We start from the raw sequence: 21,977 nt of genomic DNA, 5'->3' as shown, positions 1-21,977 counted from the left end.
TTTGTTTTGTCGCGTATTTTCTTAGCTTTGCCATCTTTAAATGTCTTTTCGGCATCTTTATTTCGACGGCGGTTCTTCTTCGCATTGATCGCATTGAATGTATTCGTCTGACTAAGATGACTTTTTCGCTTCACAATCCTTTTATTAGAGGTATATTCTTCTTCCTCTTCTTCTTCAGGATTTTGCTGCTTAGAGGCTTCACTAACTGCATATTTCTTATCTCTTCCTTCACTTACACGCTGGTTTTTCCTTACCTTTCCAGAGTCATATTTACTTTCATTTTTTTTAATTAAATGATTTTTCTTAAGGGTTTTGCCTTCTGAGTGATGTAGCTTTTCCTTTTTCGATTCTGCCATTGTATTTGCATGATCCTTTTTGTCCTTCGCCTTGGGAACGCTTATTTCATTTAGCATTGTCTCAATGGAGGTGCTCAAGGCTACATATGGGATTGAATTTTTCCTTTCGGTTTTTGGTACCATTGGAAGCTTGTAAACTTCAATTATACTTAATGCAGGAGTTCTAGACACTTCATCAACCGGATCGTCGGGCCCGAAAGTGAACATTGGCTTAGGTTTCTTGAGGGACACAACATGCCTCGCTGCATAAGAAGACCTGTGTGGACTCAGCAGTAGTGGGTTAATGAGTTGTCCATTTGGTGTGCTTTTTCTGGCTGGTGGCTTCACTCGGGGCTCTGTATATTTTAAATACACATTATCTAAATCATTCATAGTTATAGTTGCTCTCGTATTTCTTGTATCAATCGCTTGACCCAGGTTTTTATTGTTCATTAGTATATGAAAAAATTCGCCTTTGTTTCGTTGTATCTCATAATTTCTCTTTTTCTTGGGCAACTTTTGTACAGGTATCGAAAACTCCGCCAAGGGTACTTTTAGAAACTGGTTTGACGTCTGTTTGTGTACGAGTCGTGCATTGGATCCATTTGGCCGGGCTATTGGCCAAGCGAGTGATTTGCTATCAGTTTTCCCGATTTTGGTCAATAGCCTGGACACTGTACCGAGCTCCGACTTTGATTTGGAACTTTCCGAAACTAGTTTACGGTTTGGATGCATCGCAATTTGGAATTTGGACAATATACCACAGAAGATGCTTACTTGTTGAGGCTTTTTCAACAATGCTTAAATTATAGTTTGTACTAAGTAAGCTTGTAGTCTTTAATAATATAATATAACATTTTTTTTTTTTGTTTTATTTCGAAATTAAACTAGGAAGACTTCAATATTGCGAAAATAAATTAAAGTGAAATATTTAATGAAAATGTGGCCCATTTACTGCGTGAAGACAGCCAAATTCTACGAGCTTAGCAAGATATATAATTGGAAGGAGTACCGATTGCATTTATCTGGATAATGGCATGCATTTGGGATCCGGTTGCTTGTCAAACATTCCGGGAATCCATTTTCAAATGATTGCTGTGGTATTTTGTTTGTTTGTTGCTTTTTTGTTTTGTTTATATTTATATATGGCAAATTTAACAAATTTTATATATTTTTAAAAATATACATAGATACAGCTAGAAAACAGATCACTGCGTTCTGCAATTCTGCTCACAATTTCTTTTATTATCAATTAAAATAGCTAATAAAATTATGCACATACATACATAGACATATATATTTGTATATAAGTATATAACAATATATGCAATATTTGCATCAACACACACATATATACATTTATATAATATATATGTGTATTTAAATATTGTATATAGTTTAGACTTAAGAATTACGTACAATCACACGCACTTAATTTACATACTAGCAAAAACACATTTTCATTTCTTTTATATATTTAGATATATATTGTTAATTGTTTTTTTGTTTTTTACTTGTGCAAATATAAATAACTAATTTCAGTTATGCTTAAATTGTTGGTAATTTTTTTTTTTTTTAGCTGCGCAAGTTGGAGAATTAAATTTTGATTTTTCTGGTATGGGCTGTGTGTGTGTGTGTGTGTGCGCGCTTTATGCTTCAATAGGTATGCATATAAGTATTATAATATTTATTATTATCATTATTATTATAAATCAATAACTAGTCTGAAGACCTTGTGACTAGACGGTTCTTTTTATATTTGTTATTTAATGGCTACTCTAATATGTATATGCATTTAGTAATTGTTTTCGATACACATGCATACATACTTACATGCGTACATGCGTGTATGCATATGTATATATGTGTATGCATGTGTATCTGCGTATATACGTACATCTATAGGCATATAGAGCTTTAAACACAAACGACAATCAACGTACAACAAATATACATATATAAGCCAAAACAGATCTATATAAATGATGTGTATGTATGTATGTTATTTATACCTTAGACATTCGTTTCCTGCTCGCACTGTTCCTGAGTAACATTCCCCCCCTTTAGACGTTTCATTCGTTCTAACGCTCAGCCAAACTATACAATACTCTCACGATCTCGTGCCGTGGACGCTGCTGTCATGTCGGTAAAGCCGCTGCGCACACCCTGCACACTGCTGGGCAGGATGCCCACGCGCCGCAGTGTGGAATCGCCGCTGGCGCCGACGCTGCGCATGCCGTTGCCCTTGAAAAAGTTGACCACCCAGTTGCCAACTTTGCTGCTGCTGCTGCCGCCACCGCGTGTGCCACGCTGATTGGCAGCTGAATGCATATCCAAGCCGCCACCGCTGACGCCGCCAACGCCTACGCTCCCGCCACCGCCATCATGGGCTTGATCGTGTCGGCGTTCAATGTCCGCAGCATAGCTGACGCTGTTGCCATGCCCGGTGACGCCCGGCTCCATGTGCTCGAGTGAGTGCCAGCGCTTTGAGTGTGCCATCAGCTCCTCGGGCGGCGCTGTGAGCGAGGCCTGGCGCTGCAGCAGCGGCGAGTGTAGATCCTCCTCAATGTTCATGCCACCGTTGCAATTGTTGTTCAAGTGCTTGGCACAACTGCTCGAGGAGACGTTGCTGCTGCGCCGCCTGCTGCTGGCGCCGGCGGGCACAATGCTCGGCTGGGCATTGGCAAAGCTGCTCGAGTAACGCAGCATGGGCAGCTGCCCGTTGTCGTGACGCATGAGCAGGCCCAGCTCATCGTCGTAGCCGTCATTGGCATCCACCGGATTGGCCGACAGATCATCCGTTTCATCCTCCTCGGCGGCCGTTTCGCCGTTGGGATTGCCGCTAATCAGCGAGACGCCCGTGTCCAGGGAACGTGAATTGTTCTTGGAAAGCTTCGAGGGTGGCAGCTTGCCGCGTTCGTGCCGCTTACGCAGGTGCTGCAGCGGCATCGGATCCAGCGAGCGTGACTCGCGCAGCAGCATCTCCGCAACCGCAGATGCCGGAATGGCCTGATCCAGGGGCAGCAGCTGTGCCGCACTAATGATGCGATGTGGCCGCACCATGGCCAGCGGCTTGTGCAGCGCATTTGGCTGGCGCACCAGCCCAGCTGCAGCAGCAGCAGCAGCAGCAGCAGCAGTGGCAGCAGCGCCGCCGCAGATGCCGCCGTTTAACTCCAGTTCGCCATCGAGAATGGTGGCTTCGTTACTATCACAGTTCGTTTCATTTGTATCGGAATGATTCAGCGTGCTGAGCGAAGCCTGCGCGGACTCCAGCAGTGCGCCGCCAACGAAATGGCCGCCCAGGCCATTCAGCGCGGGTCGTTCACGATCTCGCTCTCGCTCCCGTTCGCGTTCCCGCTCTCTTCTCGCTGTTAGTCGCGGCGATTCACGCGCCACCTGATAAACGGAGCCCTGCAGGCTGTACGTGGACTCTCCATCCGCCGGACGTGGCACGCTGCTCTGGCGCCGCGATCCGGTACCGCAATTGTGCATGGCCAGCAAACTGGGCTGTCTCGAGTCCGGATTCAGTTTGGGACTTTTACGCGGCCGACTGAACAGCGGCGGCGGCATATCCGTCATATCCACGGGCTTCTTTTGTATGGCCTTCTCATTGGCGCCCGTTAGCCACCAGGTGACCACCTCGCCCTTGCCCTTCATACTGACCAGGCCGCGTTTCTCGGTGATATAGCCGCCCAGTTTATCTAGCGCCAGTTTGCACTTGTTGGATATGTGAATCTTAAGCGCCTCACCGTTGCTTTCCATGCGCGAGGCGGTGTTTACCGTATCCCCAAAGAGGCAATACCGTGGCATCGTGAGACCGACGACGCCTGCAACGACTGGACCCGTATGCATACCAATGCGTAGCTTCAGCGTCTCGTTGGGTCTATGGGCAATGCGATGCTGTTTGACCGCATGCAGCAAATCCAGTGCCATGGACGCTATTTCACCCGCATGCCGATCGCCGTTCTTAATGGGCAGACCAGAGACCTGCAGAGCGCGACAATCATGAGATCATATGCTACATTCGCCATGGAGATTGATCGAAACACTTACCACCATGTAGGCATCGCCTATGGTCTCCACCTTGTACACATCATAGCCACGTATGATGCGATCGAACACCGTGTAGAGATCATTCAAAAAGTTTACCACCTGCAACGGTGTGCTCTCTGCGGAGAGTGCTGTGAAGCCCACAATGTCGCTAAAGTAGATCGTCACCTGAAAGATAGATGGACACGGACAAAGCATTAATGCATTTGCAGTTTATACACAACCAGAGTGTCGGCAGGAGGAGAGCTATCGAACTTCTATTTGTTTATGTTTAGGCCTACCAAATCATAGGAGACGGGTTCAACACCCTGGCCCATGGTTAGTTTCTCTGCCACCGATTGGGGCAGCATGCGATGTAGCAAATCCTCCGTTTTCATTTTCTCCTCGCACAGCAAACGCGTGCGCTCTGTGACAATGTCCTCCAAGTTATTGGCATACTTCTCCATCATTTCCATCATCTGATCCATGATGTTTTTGGTTTTACCACCTCTCATCTTCTTCAACCGATTGCTGTGAATGCAAATAAAGCATAATTACTTACTCTCTCTTAGAAATTGTCAAGTTTCAACTCACCGTATGGCACTGAACTCGGGTCGATCTTCGGGATTCTCAGCCCAGCAGTCCTTAATGCAGGCCAGCACATAATCCGGACAGGACTCAGCCTCAATAATAGACTCGACCTCCGGCCGAAACGGCTCTGCCCCTTTAAGTGGCTGCTGCTTGACTAAGTCCACAATTTGCTTTGGTTCAAAGTTGGTTTGTCCAAACGGACCCTTACGACTAAATATTTCGTACATTATGATGGCAAACGCATAAATATCCCCCTTCTGACTGCCGTGCATATGGTGATTGCGCAAAAGCTCCGGGGCGCGCCAAAGTTGATCTGGAATTCAAGCAGAAGAAAATGTTTAACCATAATAATAATAATAATAACATAATTATAATCAAAAGATATATGGTATTTAATTATATTAAATCAAATATCATATAATTTAATGCTTTTTGGATCTTATTCTTGTGAAATCCTTTTGCAGTTTCAAGTCCCATTAGAACTCTATATTTTAGCAAGGGAATCAAAAGTTAATACTAACTTCTATAATGCTGATGCTCGCCAATGGACTCGCTTTCGGCGCACTGACGCAGCTCGTGCAGACCAAAGTCTGTGACTTGCAGCATCCAGCGTGAGGTGACCACACAATTCGAGGATTTGAGATTGCCATGATAGATCAGCTGTGAACTGTGTATGTACACCATGCCCTGCAAGTAAAACAAAGTAGCGAAAGCAAATAAGCTGTGCATTACAATTATAAATTCAGGAACACGCACCTTGATGAGGTCATTTATGAGTGAGGCTATAAACAAATCATCCAATTTAATGTCCTCGTTCTCAATGATATCGTACAGGCTGCCCTTGGCGCAGTAATCCGTGACTAGCAGTATGCGTGTGGGCTCCACACAGGCGCCAATGAAGCTATTGATGTTGTCGTGACGCAGCTCGCGCAGCAGACGCATCTCCTTCATGATCTCGCGCGAGATGTCGCGTTTGCGTGGAAACTTTAACTCCTTGATGCGCACAACGGCGCCGCGCAGACGCGCGGTCGAGGTAACGAACTGATGGGACCAACGGGAGCCAAAACTTTGGGCGCTCATCAGGCTGACCTGGCAAAAGAGCAAGCAATCTGCAGTTAGTAATATCTATTAGATTTTTCGGTGTTTTATTTCGCTTACTTTGCTGGGCGATGAGACAATTTCATTGCCGGAATAGTCCTTGATTTCACAAATGTCAATCTTCCACAGCAAACCCTCGATTTCCAGCTCGATCTTCCATTTGCGATAGATGCTCATGGTGACCACCCCGGAGCAGAATAGTAAGACGCCCAGGACGACCGCGGCCACAGTGGATGTGTAATGGGTATCATCCTTTTTGCATAGCTCATTGGCAAATCCGCACATGGGCTCATCGGTGGGCTTCTCGCCGCCGGAGGGCCAATCGATCGAGCCATTTATCAGTTTATATTCCTGCAATCAATTGATTGAGCAATTCAATTGTGAGATTCTCAGTTTGTCTGTTGGGTCTTGAGCAAACTCAAAGTAATGCAAACTAAAAAAGAGAAGACGACTCACTCACTGGAAGTTCTTCGCCTTGATGGAAATACGCCACGGGCACCATATGATAATTGCAACGGATATTCTCGGATATGTTCCATTTATGCGGCTTGTACGCCAGCACCGAGAAGTTGCCCTCCGAATCGCCATACTGATCGATTTTGATTGTGGAACCGGTGACACCTAGTTTGGTAATACCAAAATAAATTTAAATATATGTTAGATACAATCGTTTGTTGCTTAAAAGCCAATTGAACACTCACTCATATAAGTACGGTTTTTGATGATTGTATCTATGACACGCGTTCCATTGCTGGCCACCTCAGAGATGACCTCATCGGTGAGCACACGCTCCTCCATGCGCAGCATTTTGTCCAGCGCCCAGGCGTACAGCTTTACGGAATCATACAGATAGGCCGCATAGATCGAAATGAACTGAAATCGGGGAACATTTGTGTCAATTGGTTTGCTCGAATCACTGAGCATTATATTCTCGTGGCTCACCTTGCTAAATTTGCTTTGCGAGAAGAGCTGTGGCACTGTAAAATTAAAGGGCGGCATCGAACTGTAGTTGCGCACCTGCTCCGTAAACTTCTCATAGCCCTTGGTGGGCGGCGTTGATGCCACAACGAGCAAGCTGCGCGCCAATTGATTAAAGTTCTCGGTGCTCTTGCAGTTGGTCATCCGATTGATTTGATCCACCTTGCGCAGATACTTTTGTGCCTCACTGTGAACGTTAGAGTATACAATTAGACAGATCCCAGCAGGCATATAGACAACTTACCGTTCCGAGTAGACCATCATGTCCACGAAAATGACCATATACTCGCCGCGCGCAAATAGACCGGCCGTCTCCATGGAGCTCATGAAATCAATCAAACTGTTCGCCGAACCGAGAAACACATAGATCCGTGTGCGATTCATCGTGTTTTGCACAACCTGTGGAAGAAGCAAATTGTTAATATAAATTATTATACCGTTATATATAGAAGATATTATATTTTAATTGAAAAAAAATTGTTTTATATTTGTTGTTTCTTTTATATTTGTTCCTATATTTTATTATTCACAAAATGCATCCATCTCGTAAATCAAAACGAAGGATCTTTCTGTTTCAGCAATGACTTGTGCACTTTCTCTCTCTTCTATTTTAGATCAACAAATCATAAGATTTACTTAAATAGGGCTATATATTAAGGAAGTTAAATAAGTTGATGTTTTCCATAATTACCACTCACCTGATACCAATAGCCGGAGCGGCAACAGGTCATCATTTGCTCACAGCATTTGGCGCGATCGTCGATAAACGATTGCTTATGATTGATGGTCATGTTGCGCTTGGATGCCTGGTCCTTTAGGAGATCGGCAACGGTGCCCCATACCTCCTCGTAGAGTATGGAGAACTTGTTCCAGGCGTAATAGCGCAACAATGCAATCACCGACTTAACGACCTGTAAATATGCAAGGGGAATACCATCAATGTTATAAAATTCCATTGCATTGTGCGGACTTCCCTCTACGCACACATATATGTGTGATATATGATTTGTGAGCTGTCAAGGCCACATATTATATGTATACTGTGCGGCTCAATGTCAGCGGCGTCAAGGCATCAACTGGCAGACAAACAATCTGTTGCTTTTGCCCCCCCCCTCACACGTCACCCCTTACCAACCACTGTCCATGCCCGCCCATCATCAACTCCCACTCACCTGCGTGTCGGGCGGCTCGGTGCGTGCAAATGTTGGTATCGAGGATGCACGGTTCTCTGCACATTTCTATTTGAAAGTTCGTGGGACGGACGTGAAGAGACACAGCAAGAGACAGAGAGAAAGAGGTAAAGAAATGCATTTAATTTGATACAAGCAAACATGTGGAGAATTGCAAGTAAGAAATGCTGTTGTTTAGCACTCGCATACTCTATATATGCACATACATAGGATATCATTGGAATGTTGCGACTCTGCGAGACAATAGCTTCCACATAGCAGGGCCCCTCCGGACCAAATATGGTCGCAATACCATCGCATATCATCTCAGTGATGGCCTTGGTAGCCAGCACCGTATCACCCTTGGTATCATTCCAGCGCAGCGCTAACGTTACATTCGGCAGCAGATTTGGATCTCTGTTGATCTGTTAACAAAAAAATAATAAAATTAAAAATGTTAACCAAACAAATGCGTATATTTCTTATCATATTATCCATGCATATACATTACAAACATGTGCATGTATAGATGCACAAAAAATACATGCATACATGTCAACATGTCAACATGCGCACATGCACAATACTGAAGTATATTAGACTAAAACAAAATGCTTATAATTAAAGTATGAAAGCCTGAAAGTCCTTCATGAATTCATGAGAATCGCAGAGTAAAGCGGAAATTAAATATATGATTTCTTTTTAATTGGCTGCGCAGCGGCAAGAGAACAATACAATGCAACATAAACACATACCACTTTTTTCGAAAAAAAAAAATTATAATAGAAACATGGGACTCCGCATGGTGTTCTTGAATTCACGAGAATCGCAGAGAAGGGCGTTAATTAAAAATCCTTTTTTTGTTATAAACGAACCACAGACACAAATATATTTACATCAGTTAGCGCAGGCACCGGTAATTTGTTTTAATTAAGATACTTTTAAATTTATAATAGACACTTATTATATATTATATATATTATAATCTTTATTTGTTACTAATCATTATGTTGAAAGAGAAGCCAAGTACAGAGAAGGACACTCAAGATATTAGCTTGACATTTGACACTGACTTGACATTATCAAGATGCAAGCTGGCTAAACTTAGCTTTGTTGTCCCTGGTGCTTGGCTATCCAGCTATGTACTAGTTATACTCTTCCATCGCAACATAATGATTATGGCTACTTAGGATAGCTTACCTCATCCAGTGCCATTGTCAGCGCACCGGATATGGCCAAACCCTGGCGGTCCTTGAGCTCGCCAGTGAGGGCCGTTAGATAGCCAACTGTGAGGATGGTATGATTGCTACAGTCGCGTACTGCCACCGAGAGCAATAGTAGTAAATTGAAGGGCCAACGCGTCATGGCCCCTTAGGCCGGGGCCGTTCAGCGCGACGCCTATGGGTGCTAACAGATTTACACGCTGCAAGGATACAATCAAAAAGGATCAAGTCAGTAAAGCGAGTGGCTGCTGGTTGAAGTTTCAATTGAATGTGATACAAAAAAAATGTAGCCATAACATGCTAAATTCATCTAGTCGGGTATAGCCGACTGCGTAATGCTCGTGCACAGTTAAGTGACTGCTTAAATAGACTTACGCGACAAATTGATTAAAGAAATTTAAAACAAGTATGGAAAAAAAAGAAATACCTGTATTTAAAGAAGTCCATAAGTAGGTCGACCTTTTTCTTGGAACTAGATAAACACGACTTATGAAAAGCACCTTTTGCTCGGGAAAGCTTTAACTAATCGAAGTGTATTTAGTTTACTTTTATGCTTTATTCCAGGGTATTATTAAAATACATGTTTGCCAATGTCTAGCTCCCTCTCTCTCTCTCTCTATCACACCCACACACACAATTACAAAAAGGAAAGTAATGAAATTCTATGGAAGGGCTGGCAGTTCGAATATAGTGCAATTCTGGATAGTTTGTCCGGCTAGTTGAGTGGAAAATGCCAAAAGTTATACACACAAACACAGAGACATGGAATGTCAAGTTAAATTCCTTTCATATCCTGTCGCCCGCATCTCTCCTCGTTTTTTTTTCCTTTTCCTTTTCCTCAGGCACTTGTCGGACAAAAAGATTTTCCCAGCTGCATATGCTTGCGGCTATTTTGTATTGTTCAATATATGGCTATTTGTGTGCTTCTCCGGCAGGATTTTTAAACTTACCGCCCACCACTCCCCCATTCCCCCCCTGACTATAGAGCCACACACACGAGAGGCACGCGCCGCAATCTGGTGCTCGTTCTGGCTGTTGCATTAATTATGCATGGGCTGATTTCCACATTATATAATTCTGTTTGTGGCATTATCCCTCAACCAGTTGCTGCCCCTTAACTTGTGTTAATCGGGTTAAATTCAAGCGTAATTCATAATTTTGTACGGATTCAAGAATTAAAGCAAATTTAAAGAATAAATTAAAAAGGCTAAAGAAAAAGTAGATTATAGTTTAAAATATATTTACGAAAATTCAAAGATGGAAAAATTCTTTGAATAAAGATTTTGAAATATACGTATAAGAGTTAAGAGTTAAGAGATTAAAATGTAGTGAAAGATGAGAAACAGAAAGATGAGAGAATTCTTCCAATTAAACGACACAAAAAATACGTATACGCAATGTGGCTCGAGCTATGGAGGCATCTGACATGAGTCTAGGTGCAAAAGATAAATTCTTCTCTAGGAAATGTAGATTTCTAGATTTTTAAGCGTTAAATTAAGCAGATGATCTTGATGTTTGCCCCAGAACGAGGCTTTATACACACATTTTGTATTTGTTGGGTGACTTTCTGCAAGCTTTGCTCACTTTTATCGGGATAATCACAGGGGGAAAGGGAGCTCTGGGAAAAACCTCTCATCAGTTAAAAATTCAAAACAAAATTGAACAAAAATTTATATATATAATTATGTTTTACACGTTAGGTTACTATAAAAAAATATATTTCAATTTATTATTTTCACTTAACGGCTACTTTTGTTGAGTACATTCAGATTTGCTTCCCGAATATGAACTAATTTATCTAACTGTTGCGGTCGCTTAGCAAACTTCGCTTTGAGAGAGTTTGAGTCAAAATTGAGTGAAGTTTGAGCTGCGTCAGCAATTATGCGTGGGATAGTACTCTGATGGGAACATTGACAGTGGCGTGATATTTAGGGTGAATTGTTTATGTCTACCAAAGGGGGACAGTTTGATCTTGACCAATGTCGATGTTATCACCAGGCTCTTTGTTTACAATATTAGAAATGTTTATAGTTGTGCTTATGCTTATGTGCTAAGTTATGTTAAAGGGTGGGTGCGACTATGGATATGTCACTCCCCCAACCATTAGAAAAGTGCCTGTCCTCAGGTGTTTAAGTTTGGATATAGTGTAACATTTTCTTCTTTTAGAATTGGTATATCTCCTATTATTGTAGGTGTTTCTTCTACTTTGGGTTTTTTATATTTTATAATTAATTTCTTAGGTATGCTTTTGAACTTATATGTCAAATACAGTGTTAAACTTATTAATATGATTACAAATATGGTTATTGTAATTATCTGGAATACATTGTTAAATTTTGTATGTGCATTTATAATTTGTTTCGTTTGTACAAACGAAAGTGGTTCTAATTTTATAACATCATTGCTTACGTAAATGCTTTGAGTATAATCTAACATATTGTTTGAAATTGAAATTTCATTAATTTGCAATGAACAATTAAAGATTTTTATTATATTGTTTCCTTCTATTGTTATTTCGTTATTTATACAATTATGGTTTAATATAGTTTTTGGTAAATTCCAAGTTAAAATTATATTTGGTTCTATGTAGTTGATTTGAAAATTTTGCAAAATTTTAGTATAACTACATTCTGATGTTATTTGGTTTAAAATTCCTGTTAAACATTCATTATTAATTAATTTTTTTGTTTCTTTGCTATAAACTTTTTTATCTTGGGTAAAATATTTTTCATGAGCTATTTCTGTCAAAATATTATTATTTTCATCCGGGTATGGAATTATTTCGAATACCGGGCTTTTTATTATTTCTCGAGGAATATGGGATATTATCAGTATTTCGTTTGTATCTGATTTAAACCAAGTGGAAGTTTTTGTATTCAACAATTTCTCAGAATTAACATGCAACAAATAGTCATGTTTTAGTAATTTTGGGTTAAAAATTCCTAATCTTGTGAGCTGCATTCCCATCTCAATGTCTTCTATATATTCTGTAAAGTGTTGTAAGTTAAATATAAGGATATCTAATTTCTTTCCTTTTTGTTTCTCTTGATCTAGTTCGTTCATGATTTCTATTCCTTTGTTTATAGCTTCTATTATGTAGTTTAATTCGTTAACCTGGACGCTGTTTTCTGCTAAGTTGCTTATTTTTTGTTCAATTTCTGCTTTGTCTTCTTGATCTAATGTTCCAAATAAGTATTTATATGCTGTTCCTACTATGTTAACTAAACCTCTTTTGCTGCGTTTGGCTATTTTTAAGCCGTTTATTTCTCTGTTTAATTTTTCTACTAGGTATTCGATTTGTATAAGGTTATTGAATTCTTTACTTTGTTCAATTAAATTGTTAAAAGTTTCTTCGGTTTTAGTTATATTAACCGTTAAACAGTGGAATTCGTAATCTGTCGGAATGTCTAAGGTTCCTGTTTTAAATATGAGATATCCGTTATGGGCTTTGATAGGATTAATTTCAATACTCTGTGCATTTATATGGTTTACAGTTATTGATAGTAATATTATAATAATTAATTTAAGCTGGTGCTTGTATGTTTTGATCGCTGTCTGTTGTTGACCTGTAATTGTTATATTTGCTTTGATTAGTCTTCTTTTTCTTTTTGAATTTGGTTTTGTAATGTGTTATTTTCCTGCCTCTGTTAGTTTCCTCAAAATGTTTGTCGTCGATTTGTCTTAGTTCTCCTGTTTTCTTGAACGGGGTTGTCGTCTTTGATTTAACTAACGGTGAGTGTTTGTATCTAGTGTCAATTTCATAATTTGTTCGTTTTTTGTTGAGGTTATTTATTAGTTTTTCTTTATTAGCTTGAGTGTCATACTCTGGTGTACCTGCATATATGAATATGTCCGCTGGTGTTCTGTTAGTCGTTTTGTGCTTTGTTTTATGATTGTACGTGTAGAGTATAGTTTCAAATTTTGTAAGTTTATTTTCGACGTCTGAGTCGCTGTTAATGATTCTTAGTTTTTCGTTAACTGTCTTATGAAATCGTTCTACGTCGGATATACCATTTTTACTAGTGGTTATATTAATATTTACTGCTTCTGATTTTAGCCATAATTGTAAAGCTGTGCACATAAAAGCTGAGTCTTTGTCTGCCTTTATTTCGATGGGTTTACCCATTTGGTTGAACACTTGTAATATAGCTCGTTTGGTTTCTAGCCAGTCTCTACTTTTTATTTCTATTAATGATGCAAATTTTGAATAGATATCAATGCAAGATAAAAATTGTTTATCTCCTACTATGTAAAAATCCATTACATATTTTTCTCGGATATTAGCGATTTCCGGAGTTATTTCGAAAGTTAATTTTGTATCTCTGTGTTCTGTTTTTGCGATGTTGCAAATCTCACATTCATTTATTAGATTTTGAATTAAATTTTGATAATCTGGGAAATAGTGGGTTTCTTTGAACCAATTGATAGTTTTTTCAATTCCTGGATGTAATAATTCTTTGTGCTTTTTTAATATTAATTCTTTGAATTCTGCGTATGTTTGAAGGTCTATTAATTTTGTACTAGTTTTCATTGCCTTTGTTGAATTATTCGGACTTATTATTTCTAAGTAGGCTTCTTGAAAAATTGGAAAATCTGCTTCGTTGTGGAAGTATAGCACACTTTTCTTTGTGCATAAGTATTCTTTTATTAATTCTTTGGCATGCGTATTAGTCATGTCTTTGTACGTAATTTTTATGTTGGTTTTGTGAAAGTAATTCGTAACTTTTGTTTCGTTCTCGGTTCCTTTTTCAAATTCTATTTGTCGATTATAATAATTAAGTGGTCTTTCTGTGATTTGTAAATGGTTACTGTTGTCTTCTTGAGCACTATGTATTGTTGCTCTTGTGCTAATTGTATCTTCGCCTAAGAAGTTTTCGTTTAATTGAATTCTGGACAGAGCATCTGCCACATAATTTTCTTTTCCTGGGACGTATTTAATTTGGAAATCAAACTCATTTAGCTTGATCTTCCACCTTTGTAATTTCATGTTAGGTTCTTTCATATTATTTAACCAGACGAGTGGTCTGTGATCACTAAGGATTTGAAATTGTCGACCAAAGAGATAGGACCTAAAGTATTTAGTGGCCCAAACGATTGCTAATAATTCTTTTTCAATCGTTGAATAATTTAACTCATGCTCGTTGAGAGTTCTACTTGCATAGCATATAGGCTTATGCTCTTGCGAAAGGACGGCCCCTATTGCCATATTACTCGCGTCTGTAGTTAATGAAAATGGTTTTTCGAAGTTAGGGTATATTAAAATTGGGTCGGATGTTATGAGTACTTTTAGCTTTTCAAACGCTAGTTCGTAGTCTCTGTCTTTTATATTGATTTTTGCTCCTTTTTTTAATTTAAGTGTTAATGGTTTTACTATATTAGCGAAATTTGGTATAAATTTCCTATAGAAACCACATAATCCTAGAAATGATTTTATTTCTTTTGGGGTTTTTGGAATTGGGAATTTGACAATTGCTTGTATCTTGTTGGGATTTGGTTTTATACCCTCAGTTGTGATGATGTGACCGAGAAATTCAGTTTCTTTTCTCATAAACTCGCATTTATCCAACTGTAGTTTTAAGTTAGCTTCTCTAAGCTTCTTAAATACCTTTTGTAGCGACAAAATGTGTTCCTCCAATGAAGTGGAAAAAATAATAATGTCGTCTAAGTAGACCAGACAATCTTTAAAAATTAAATCTTCTAAGAGATTGTTCATACAACGTTGGAACGTTGCAGGTGCATTCTTAAGACCAAATGGCATGCGAGTGTACTCGTAATGGCCATGTTTAGTCGAAAATGCGGTCTTGGGTATTGAACCAGGATCCATTTGGATTTGGTGGAAGCCTTTGGCTAGATCAATGGTTGTGAAATATTGACATTTTCCAAGTTTGTCTAATATTTCATCCATGATCGGGATAGGGTATTTATCATTAATAGTTAGTTCATTGAGATTGCGGTAATCTATGACTAACCGGAACTTTTGCTTTCCAGATGCATCGTTTTTCTTTGGAACGATTATTACTGGTGAGCAGTAAGGGGATTTGGATTTACGTATGATATTTTGTTTTATCATATCGCTTATTTGTTTATTTACTTCCTCATCGTATATTTGAGGATATTTGTATGGACGCTTGTAAATTGGGTCCTCATGTTTTGTTAGAATTTTGTGTTTAATTGTACTAGTGAAAGTCAAATTGTCACCTTCATGGTACTGGATATCACGAAATTCATGTAAAACTTTTTTTATTTTTTCTTTTTCTTCTGAGTTTAGGTGCTCTAGCCTAAACTCATTGTTTTCTATTAATTCATTATTAATAGCGAAGTTAAATGGTCTGTCCTCTGTTGAGGGTGGATCAAGGCACTCTTGTGCGGTCATGTCCTCTTCGACCTCTTCGTCGTTATATCTAAAACAAAAGTTAAATTCTCCTAAGGTTACGGATCCTTGTGCATAGTCTATTTTTGCTTGACATGCCTCAAGGTATTCTCTCCCAATCAGAACATCATAATGCTCTGAGAAGTCGTGAATATAGAATTTTTGTTTGCTCGGACAAATTTTGCTTGCTCCTAAGCGTATACTTTGTTTTAATTCAATAACACCATTTATGGTGTGAACCTTTAATGTTTCGTTGTAAACTGGAAAATTTAAGCGGTTTGTTTTCATTAGATTTATGGTTGAACCTGTGTCGATGACACATTTTAGAACTTCGTCATTCATAATCAATTTTATGAATGGATTTGTTCTGTTTGTTCCGAGGCTTGCTGATGAAAATTTTCGGATGTATCCATTTTCATCTGCCCACTGTTACTATCTCTTTGACGTTTAGTCGGAGGGTTTGGTGCATTCAAGCGTGAATGGGACTGATTTTGGTAGTTTAAGGGATTTTGGTATCTACCTTGACTTAATTTCTGTTGGAACTCGTGGTGAGCTTTCTGATTGTCTTCGGACTTATTATGCTGTTTATTTTGTGCGTGATAACTCTGATTCGTGTTGGAATAACCACTTGAAATGGTGGTTGGGTTAGCATTTTGCTGATAATTTCCCATGTTCCTACGATTGTTATTTGGATTTCCCTGAACATTATTATTTTTAGGTTTTTCAGTAACGCTATTTTCATATAATCCCTCTCTTTGAGCTACTTGCTTTAGTTTTTGTGTCGACGTAATGTCGTGTCTGGCTAACATCATGAAAAGCCTATCTGGTAATTTTTTTGTAATAACATCTTTGATTGTGTTATTCATAGCATTTGTATAAAGGGTTGTATTGCTAGGTATATTTTCTAGTGCTAACTTATTTAATATAACAAAAGATTTATTTTCGAGCTCCTCGATGAACTTACGGACGTTTCCTTGGTAATTCGTGTTGTATAAGCGTCGAAGGAGTTCTTCAAATGGTGTCTGCACTTTGTATTCTTCAATCAATGCGTTTCTCAGCTCCTGCCAAGTGTTGGCTGCTGTCCTTTGTGATATTCTCTGAGCATCTCCTGTGACTTGCAATTCGATGGCTCCGTATAAGATGCTATGTTGTCTAACATCTCGGGTTGGATACAGGTGTAGGATGTAATCTATCCTTTTAATGAAGGCGTTTAGTTGATCCGTTGATCCGTCAAAGCTTGGCACCTGTCTAAGTTGTGAAAGGGCCTGGTTGAGGTGTTGTTCTGATAATTCCATGGTCATCTTGATGTAATACACTTTTTTTGAATAGTTTTGAGTTTGTAGGTTTGAACTTTATTGTTCTTTGATTTTGCACTTTTATTTTAGGTTAAAGTTTGTGATGGATTATTGGTTAAATGTTTTTTTTTTTTGTGTGTGTGTCTTAAAAAGACTCAGTAATAACGTATTGCAGGGATCAAACGATATGCAAATCCAGTCGTTATTAACTGTAGTAGCTTTATTGCCCAAAGGGTCAATATTATTAAGCTACTAATGACCCGAAGGTTCTTGTGCGGATACGTATTCGAGAAAATTTTTATTACACTCCGACAACACTTTCGGTCGCGATTGTGCGTTAGATCTGGGAATTAATTATCCTTTAGCGATCTTTAATTTTTCCCGACGTATCCTACCGGCTGCGCCAATTATGTTTTACACGTTAGGTTACTATAAAAAAATATATTTCAATTTATTATTTTCACTTAACGGCTACTTTTGTTGAGTACATTCAGATTTGCTTCCCGAATATGAACTAATTTATCTAACTGTTGCGGTCGCTTAGCAAACTTCGCTTTGAGAGAGTTTGAGTCAAAATTGAGTGAAGTTTGAGCTGCGTCAGCAATTATGCGTGGGATAGTACTCTGATGGGAACATTGACAGTGGCGTGATATTTAGGGTGAATTGTTTATGTCTACCAAAGGGGGACAGTTTGATCTTGACCAATGTCGATGTTATCACCAGGCTCTTTGTTTACAATATTAGAAATGTTTATAGTTGTGCTTATGCTTATGTGCTAAGTTATGTTAAAGGGTGGGTGCGACTATGGATATGTCACTATATATATATATATTTTTTTTTTTTTTTGTTATAATTCAAGGAGTTAGTTATAATTTTTGGACTCAGTTTCTCATTCAGTTTACTGTCCAGTCGCACACATCATGTTTTTTGTTTGTTAGAAATTCTTTTATTTTGTTGTTTTCTTATCAAAATTTTTCGTTTTCGTTTCAACACTCCTCCGGCAAAAGACACCCAAAATTCAATGTTTAGCTAAGCAAAAGGACAAACTAGGAAGCTCGCTCTTGCAGTGCAGTGTTAAGAAGGTGACTTTTATGAATTATGTGACAGCAGCAGTACGAAAGACTGGGCCCAGCGCACGGTAACGATTCAATTACTCGGTCCCATCCGATCGCAATCATTTCTACCAATTCTCACTTTCAACCTTGCATCAATGATGGCATTATTTCTGTCCATCAGACATTAGGAATCCTTTCGAGCGCACTCGAACCCACTCCAGGATGGCCATACATGAGCAGATCGACAACCTGAACATCTGGTGGTTTCCGCGCGACTTTTGCCAGTCACGTTTCGGAGAGTTTCAGCAGAGTGGCACCAATTCGTGCACTCTGATATCGCTAATCCTGGCGGATAAGGTGGCAAAGGCGGAGAGGTTCTATCATCGTGTGGGCGAGTTGCCGTCCCGTGGCTGGGAGCTATTTGGAAATGCAATGAACGATGGCAACAATGTCTATCACAATGTTATAACAGCTCATACGCCTTTATCGCGCAATCTAAATCTTAATATACCAGACGCAATATCGGCGATTCGTTCACAGCACAAGATGAACTTTCGGCTGGAGGAGTGGTTTTACACGCACATGGAGGCCGATCCCAGTAATCCCATGTACAATCGCAACGTTGCCATGCAGCTATCTCGCATCTTTCAGATCACCTTGCAGGTGTTCCAGCAAGCGGGCGGCTCCGGCGGTCGCGAGATGCCATTGCATCTATTTGCCGCCATCATAGCGGACAGTCGAACGGTGATGATGACCTTTGATTTTCGCGCCTCAATTGTCGCCCTGTTTGACTCCCACCAGCACGGCCGGGATGCGGGCGCTGTGTTTGCCCAGTGCACGATAACAAACATGGACGATTTGCTATTCTGGTTCATCAGTATGCTCCACAATGTCTACTCTAGCCGACCCGCCCTCTTTGAGATCTCGTTCCTGAGCTCACAGCCGGGCGTGGCAAAGCGCATACCGCCTGCCATCAAGAAAATTGCGAATGAGATTAAAAAGCCAACAAAGTCACATTAACCATTGCCGCCAACAGTTCATATATATCATAAATATTTATATCAATATATATGTATAATATATATGATATAATCTACAAATTCAAGCCAGACACATGCATTAGAGATAGAGTTAGCCAAGTTTGCTGGAATTCTTGGGTATAAGAGTTGAAGTTGAAGGTCATAGGTTCGAAAAAAATTTAAATTAAAAAAACAACCAAATTCAAAGCTTAAATTAATAAATTTTAAATACTAACCTAACTTTAACTTTTTTGACTGATAAGAAAATGTTAACCATGTTAACTGCCCGACAACGAGTTTCTAAATTCAGGCCTTGAATTTCTCAAATTGCGAAAATATCGCGTTTCTATGCGATTTTCATGAGATCAAACAATTCTAACAAATATTTATTCTAATCGAATGCGTGCTGAGAGCGGCTGAAGAAAACGAACAGGGCAGATAAAACGTTTAAGATTAGCAAGAAGGGGGGCAAGGCAGACAAGAGAAACGAGCGAGTGAGAATTGTTTTATATATGTATGTATGTATGTATGTATGTATGTAGTATCAGAGAGCCGGAAGTGTCTATATCAATTTAAATTTTAATCTTTTAAATGAGTTACCCTTCTATATATAGAATAGATATTTGCAAGTTTTGCCAAACTTTTGGTATGCAATTTACGAGAAAAGCTCCATTGGGAAAGGGTTGAAAATCTTAATTTGTAAATGAGTTCCAATGAATTTTGTAACGGAGCTTTGCTGCTGCTGTCCACCATCAACGACGACAACAACAACAACCGCATTTACTAAGCGTGTCTTTTATTGTGCTTTTCTCGGCTGCTAATCAAAATGAGTTAAATAAACACATAACGTAACCTATTAAGAACTTGGTACGTGACAACAATTTAAATATTTTTAATGTAAACAGAGAGCGGAATGTGCGCCAACTGAGAGGCGAATAAAAGACCAATGGTCTATAAATAGAATTCACATTTCAAAGAAAATATGAGAAAAACAAATCGAGCAAAACAAGAATCATAAGAAACGAAGCAACTAAAAGTAAACTTTAAACGTAACGACGACGACGACGACGACGACGACGACGACGACGACGACGACAGCGACAGCGACGTGATAAAACGTTTAACGAAATCAAATACAAAAACAAATACAAATGCAAACACAAATACAAATGCAAATGCAAATGCACACAGAGAGCAAAACGAGACAGACAGACAGAACTGAGCAGAGCAGAGCAGAGCAGACATTGAGAGCAGGCAGCTGGAAGTTGTGTAACCAAACCAACAAAAACATCACGTAGCCGCAACGTGCAGCGGCCACTCTCTCGCACTGCAGTCCACCCCTTCCACACGTTCTTTCACTCTCGCACTCACACACACTCACGCTCTATGTTTGTGCTCTTACATTGGCTCTCTCGCGGCGCAACAAGTTGCAAATGCAATAAGGCGGTCGCCGCATTGTGTGGTTTTTTCTCTGTTTGTACTTTTGTGCAGTTAAAGTTAAAGTTGTTGCTGCCGCCAGTCTAAAAATAAAGCTTGTACACTAAAAATAGACACGACGGCACGCCATTGGATAAACTAACACGACATTACATATTTTTACAAACAAACAAACATGACAAACCTCACGAAGAGCTAGCAGCTAGCCAGCGGAGAGGGGCGACCGGGGCAGCTGAGCAACGCGCGCACACATAAACGTACACACACACACACACACACACACACACACACACACTTATGTACAAATATAAATGCAAATAAAAATACGAATACGAATAACCTGCGTGAGGCGACGACGAATTCAACGGACTGCCGGGTTGTCAGTCTGATCTGTCTGTACATACATATGAATATCCATTAATATGCATACATATGTAGCTAGACAACATATATGATAATGTATATGTATGTAGCTGTGTTTGTTTTAAAGGCCTATAGTAGATAAAGCAATATATTTATAATTTTATCACAACACAACTTCCGCCTTCAAACTTGGCGCGCGTTAACTCAGTGAAAAATGCCAATCGATTATTGCAGCTATCGATAAGCGATAAAAGAATTGATTTCATTTCAAAGTTTATTCTACTTGTGCATTTATCGAGAAATCCGAATAAAAAGCGTATTTGCCAGTCGTATACATTAGTTGAATTGCAATTTTGCTGTCAATCGACTTCACAAATAAAAAATAAAATATGCTGAGCTACCAATTACATGAAACGCTCGCGACTGCCAATAATTTTTTTAAATTAAATCTTACACAGCACTTGAAAACTTAATTAAATAATATATTTCAAAAAGAAAAATAAATTAAAAAGGAATATGCTTTTTTCACGCACAAACATTTTAATACTTTTCTTTTTTGTTTTTGCGTTTTCTTCAATATTAAATTAACAATTTTTCGGAAAAATATTTATTTGCCGGAATTTCTGCTGGGTAAATTTAATTACGTGCATTTTTTTATCAGACGAATATTTTTTACGGGAACTTTTATGATAAGAGAAATATGTTTGATGCGCGGTAACATTTGCGGATATATTAAGAAACGTAAATAAAACAGTTGTGCTTAGAATATATGTTTTACAATGCGCACAACTATTTGTTTTTAATGGTTAACTAAAATTTAATTTCGATTGGCCTTCATCGATCCAAAGAGCTTTACACGCTTCAAATATCTTTTAGCATGGCAACTGATTGAACATTTTGCCGGGTTTTATATTGTTTACACGCCCACAGACGCGTGTCTCGAACAGCACAGGACTTCACGGAGCAGCTCGTTCAATGCCATCAATCATCAACAAGTCTACGCCCACCACAAACA

At 39.3% G+C, this 21,977-nt stretch overlaps 2 protein-coding genes and 1 long non-coding RNA gene across 7 annotated transcripts in view; 2 read left to right on the top strand and 1 right to left on the bottom strand.

The window, feature by feature from the left end:
• The first annotated feature begins 776 nt into the window (after positions 1-776).
• LOC138911162 (uncharacterized) lies at positions 777-1,541 on the top strand. 2 transcript variants are annotated; one of them, XR_011416529.1, is made up of 2 exons: positions 777-1,146; positions 1,227-1,541. It is a non-coding gene; the product is annotated as an uncharacterized lncRNA (long non-coding RNA). The 2 variants fall into 2 exon arrangements; XR_011416530.1 differs by having other exon boundaries at positions 777-1,157.
• A 222-nt stretch (positions 1,542-1,763) lies between these two features.
• LOC6624464 (receptor-type guanylate cyclase Gyc76C) overlaps positions 1,764-21,977 on the bottom strand; it is a 50,437-nt gene continuing 30,223 nt past the window's right edge. For 3 of the 4 annotated variants that reach the window (XM_032435274.2, XM_070208699.1, XM_070208700.1), the window contains exons 5-19: positions 9,401-9,623; positions 8,428-8,625; positions 8,204-8,269; positions 7,730-7,942; positions 7,276-7,430; positions 6,996-7,218; positions 6,755-6,926; positions 6,514-6,674; positions 6,114-6,404; positions 5,712-6,044; positions 5,477-5,642; positions 4,959-5,268; positions 4,667-4,895; positions 4,389-4,553; positions 1,764-4,322 (exon numbers count right to left, since the gene is read on the bottom strand). In XM_032435274.2, coding sequence (XP_032291165.1) covers positions 2,433-4,322; positions 4,389-4,553; positions 4,667-4,895; positions 4,959-5,268; positions 5,477-5,642; positions 5,712-6,044; positions 6,114-6,404; positions 6,514-6,674; positions 6,755-6,926; positions 6,996-7,218; positions 7,276-7,430; positions 7,730-7,942; positions 8,204-8,269; positions 8,428-8,625; positions 9,401-9,565 — 4,737 coding nt within the window. In that variant the 5' untranslated portion in view covers positions 9,566-9,623 and the 3' untranslated portion in view covers positions 1,764-2,432. Of the gene's footprint in view, positions 4,323-4,388; positions 4,554-4,666; positions 4,896-4,958; positions 5,269-5,476; positions 5,643-5,711; positions 6,045-6,113; positions 6,405-6,509; positions 6,675-6,754; positions 6,927-6,995; positions 7,219-7,275; positions 7,431-7,729; positions 7,943-8,203; positions 8,270-8,427; positions 8,626-9,400; positions 9,624-21,977 lie in introns of those variants that run through there. The other variant, XM_032435275.2, reaches the window with a different exon arrangement.
• LOC6624517 (uncharacterized) lies at positions 18,018-19,402 on the top strand. The gene is made up of 2 exons (XM_002048090.4): positions 18,018-18,226; positions 18,325-19,402. Exon 2 carries the CDS (start codon positions 18,366-18,368, stop codon positions 19,161-19,163), a length of 798 nt encoding a protein of 265 aa, XP_002048126.1. The 5' UTR covers positions 18,018-18,226; positions 18,325-18,365; the 3' UTR covers positions 19,164-19,402.

The sequence above is a fragment of the Drosophila virilis genome, chromosome 3 (genome assembly GCF_030788295.1).
Source record: "Drosophila virilis strain 15010-1051.87 chromosome 3, Dvir_AGI_RSII-ME, whole genome shotgun sequence".
Taxonomy (NCBI): Eukaryota; Metazoa; Arthropoda; class Insecta; order Diptera; family Drosophilidae; genus Drosophila; species Drosophila virilis.
This window is presented reverse-complemented; position numbering and strand designations above follow the sequence as displayed.

Excerpts from the sequence above, each read along its gene's own strand:
- LOC6624517 (XM_002048090.4), top strand. The coding sequence starts at position 18,366 with ATGGCCATACATGAGCAGATCGACAACCTGAACATCTGGTGGTTTCCG.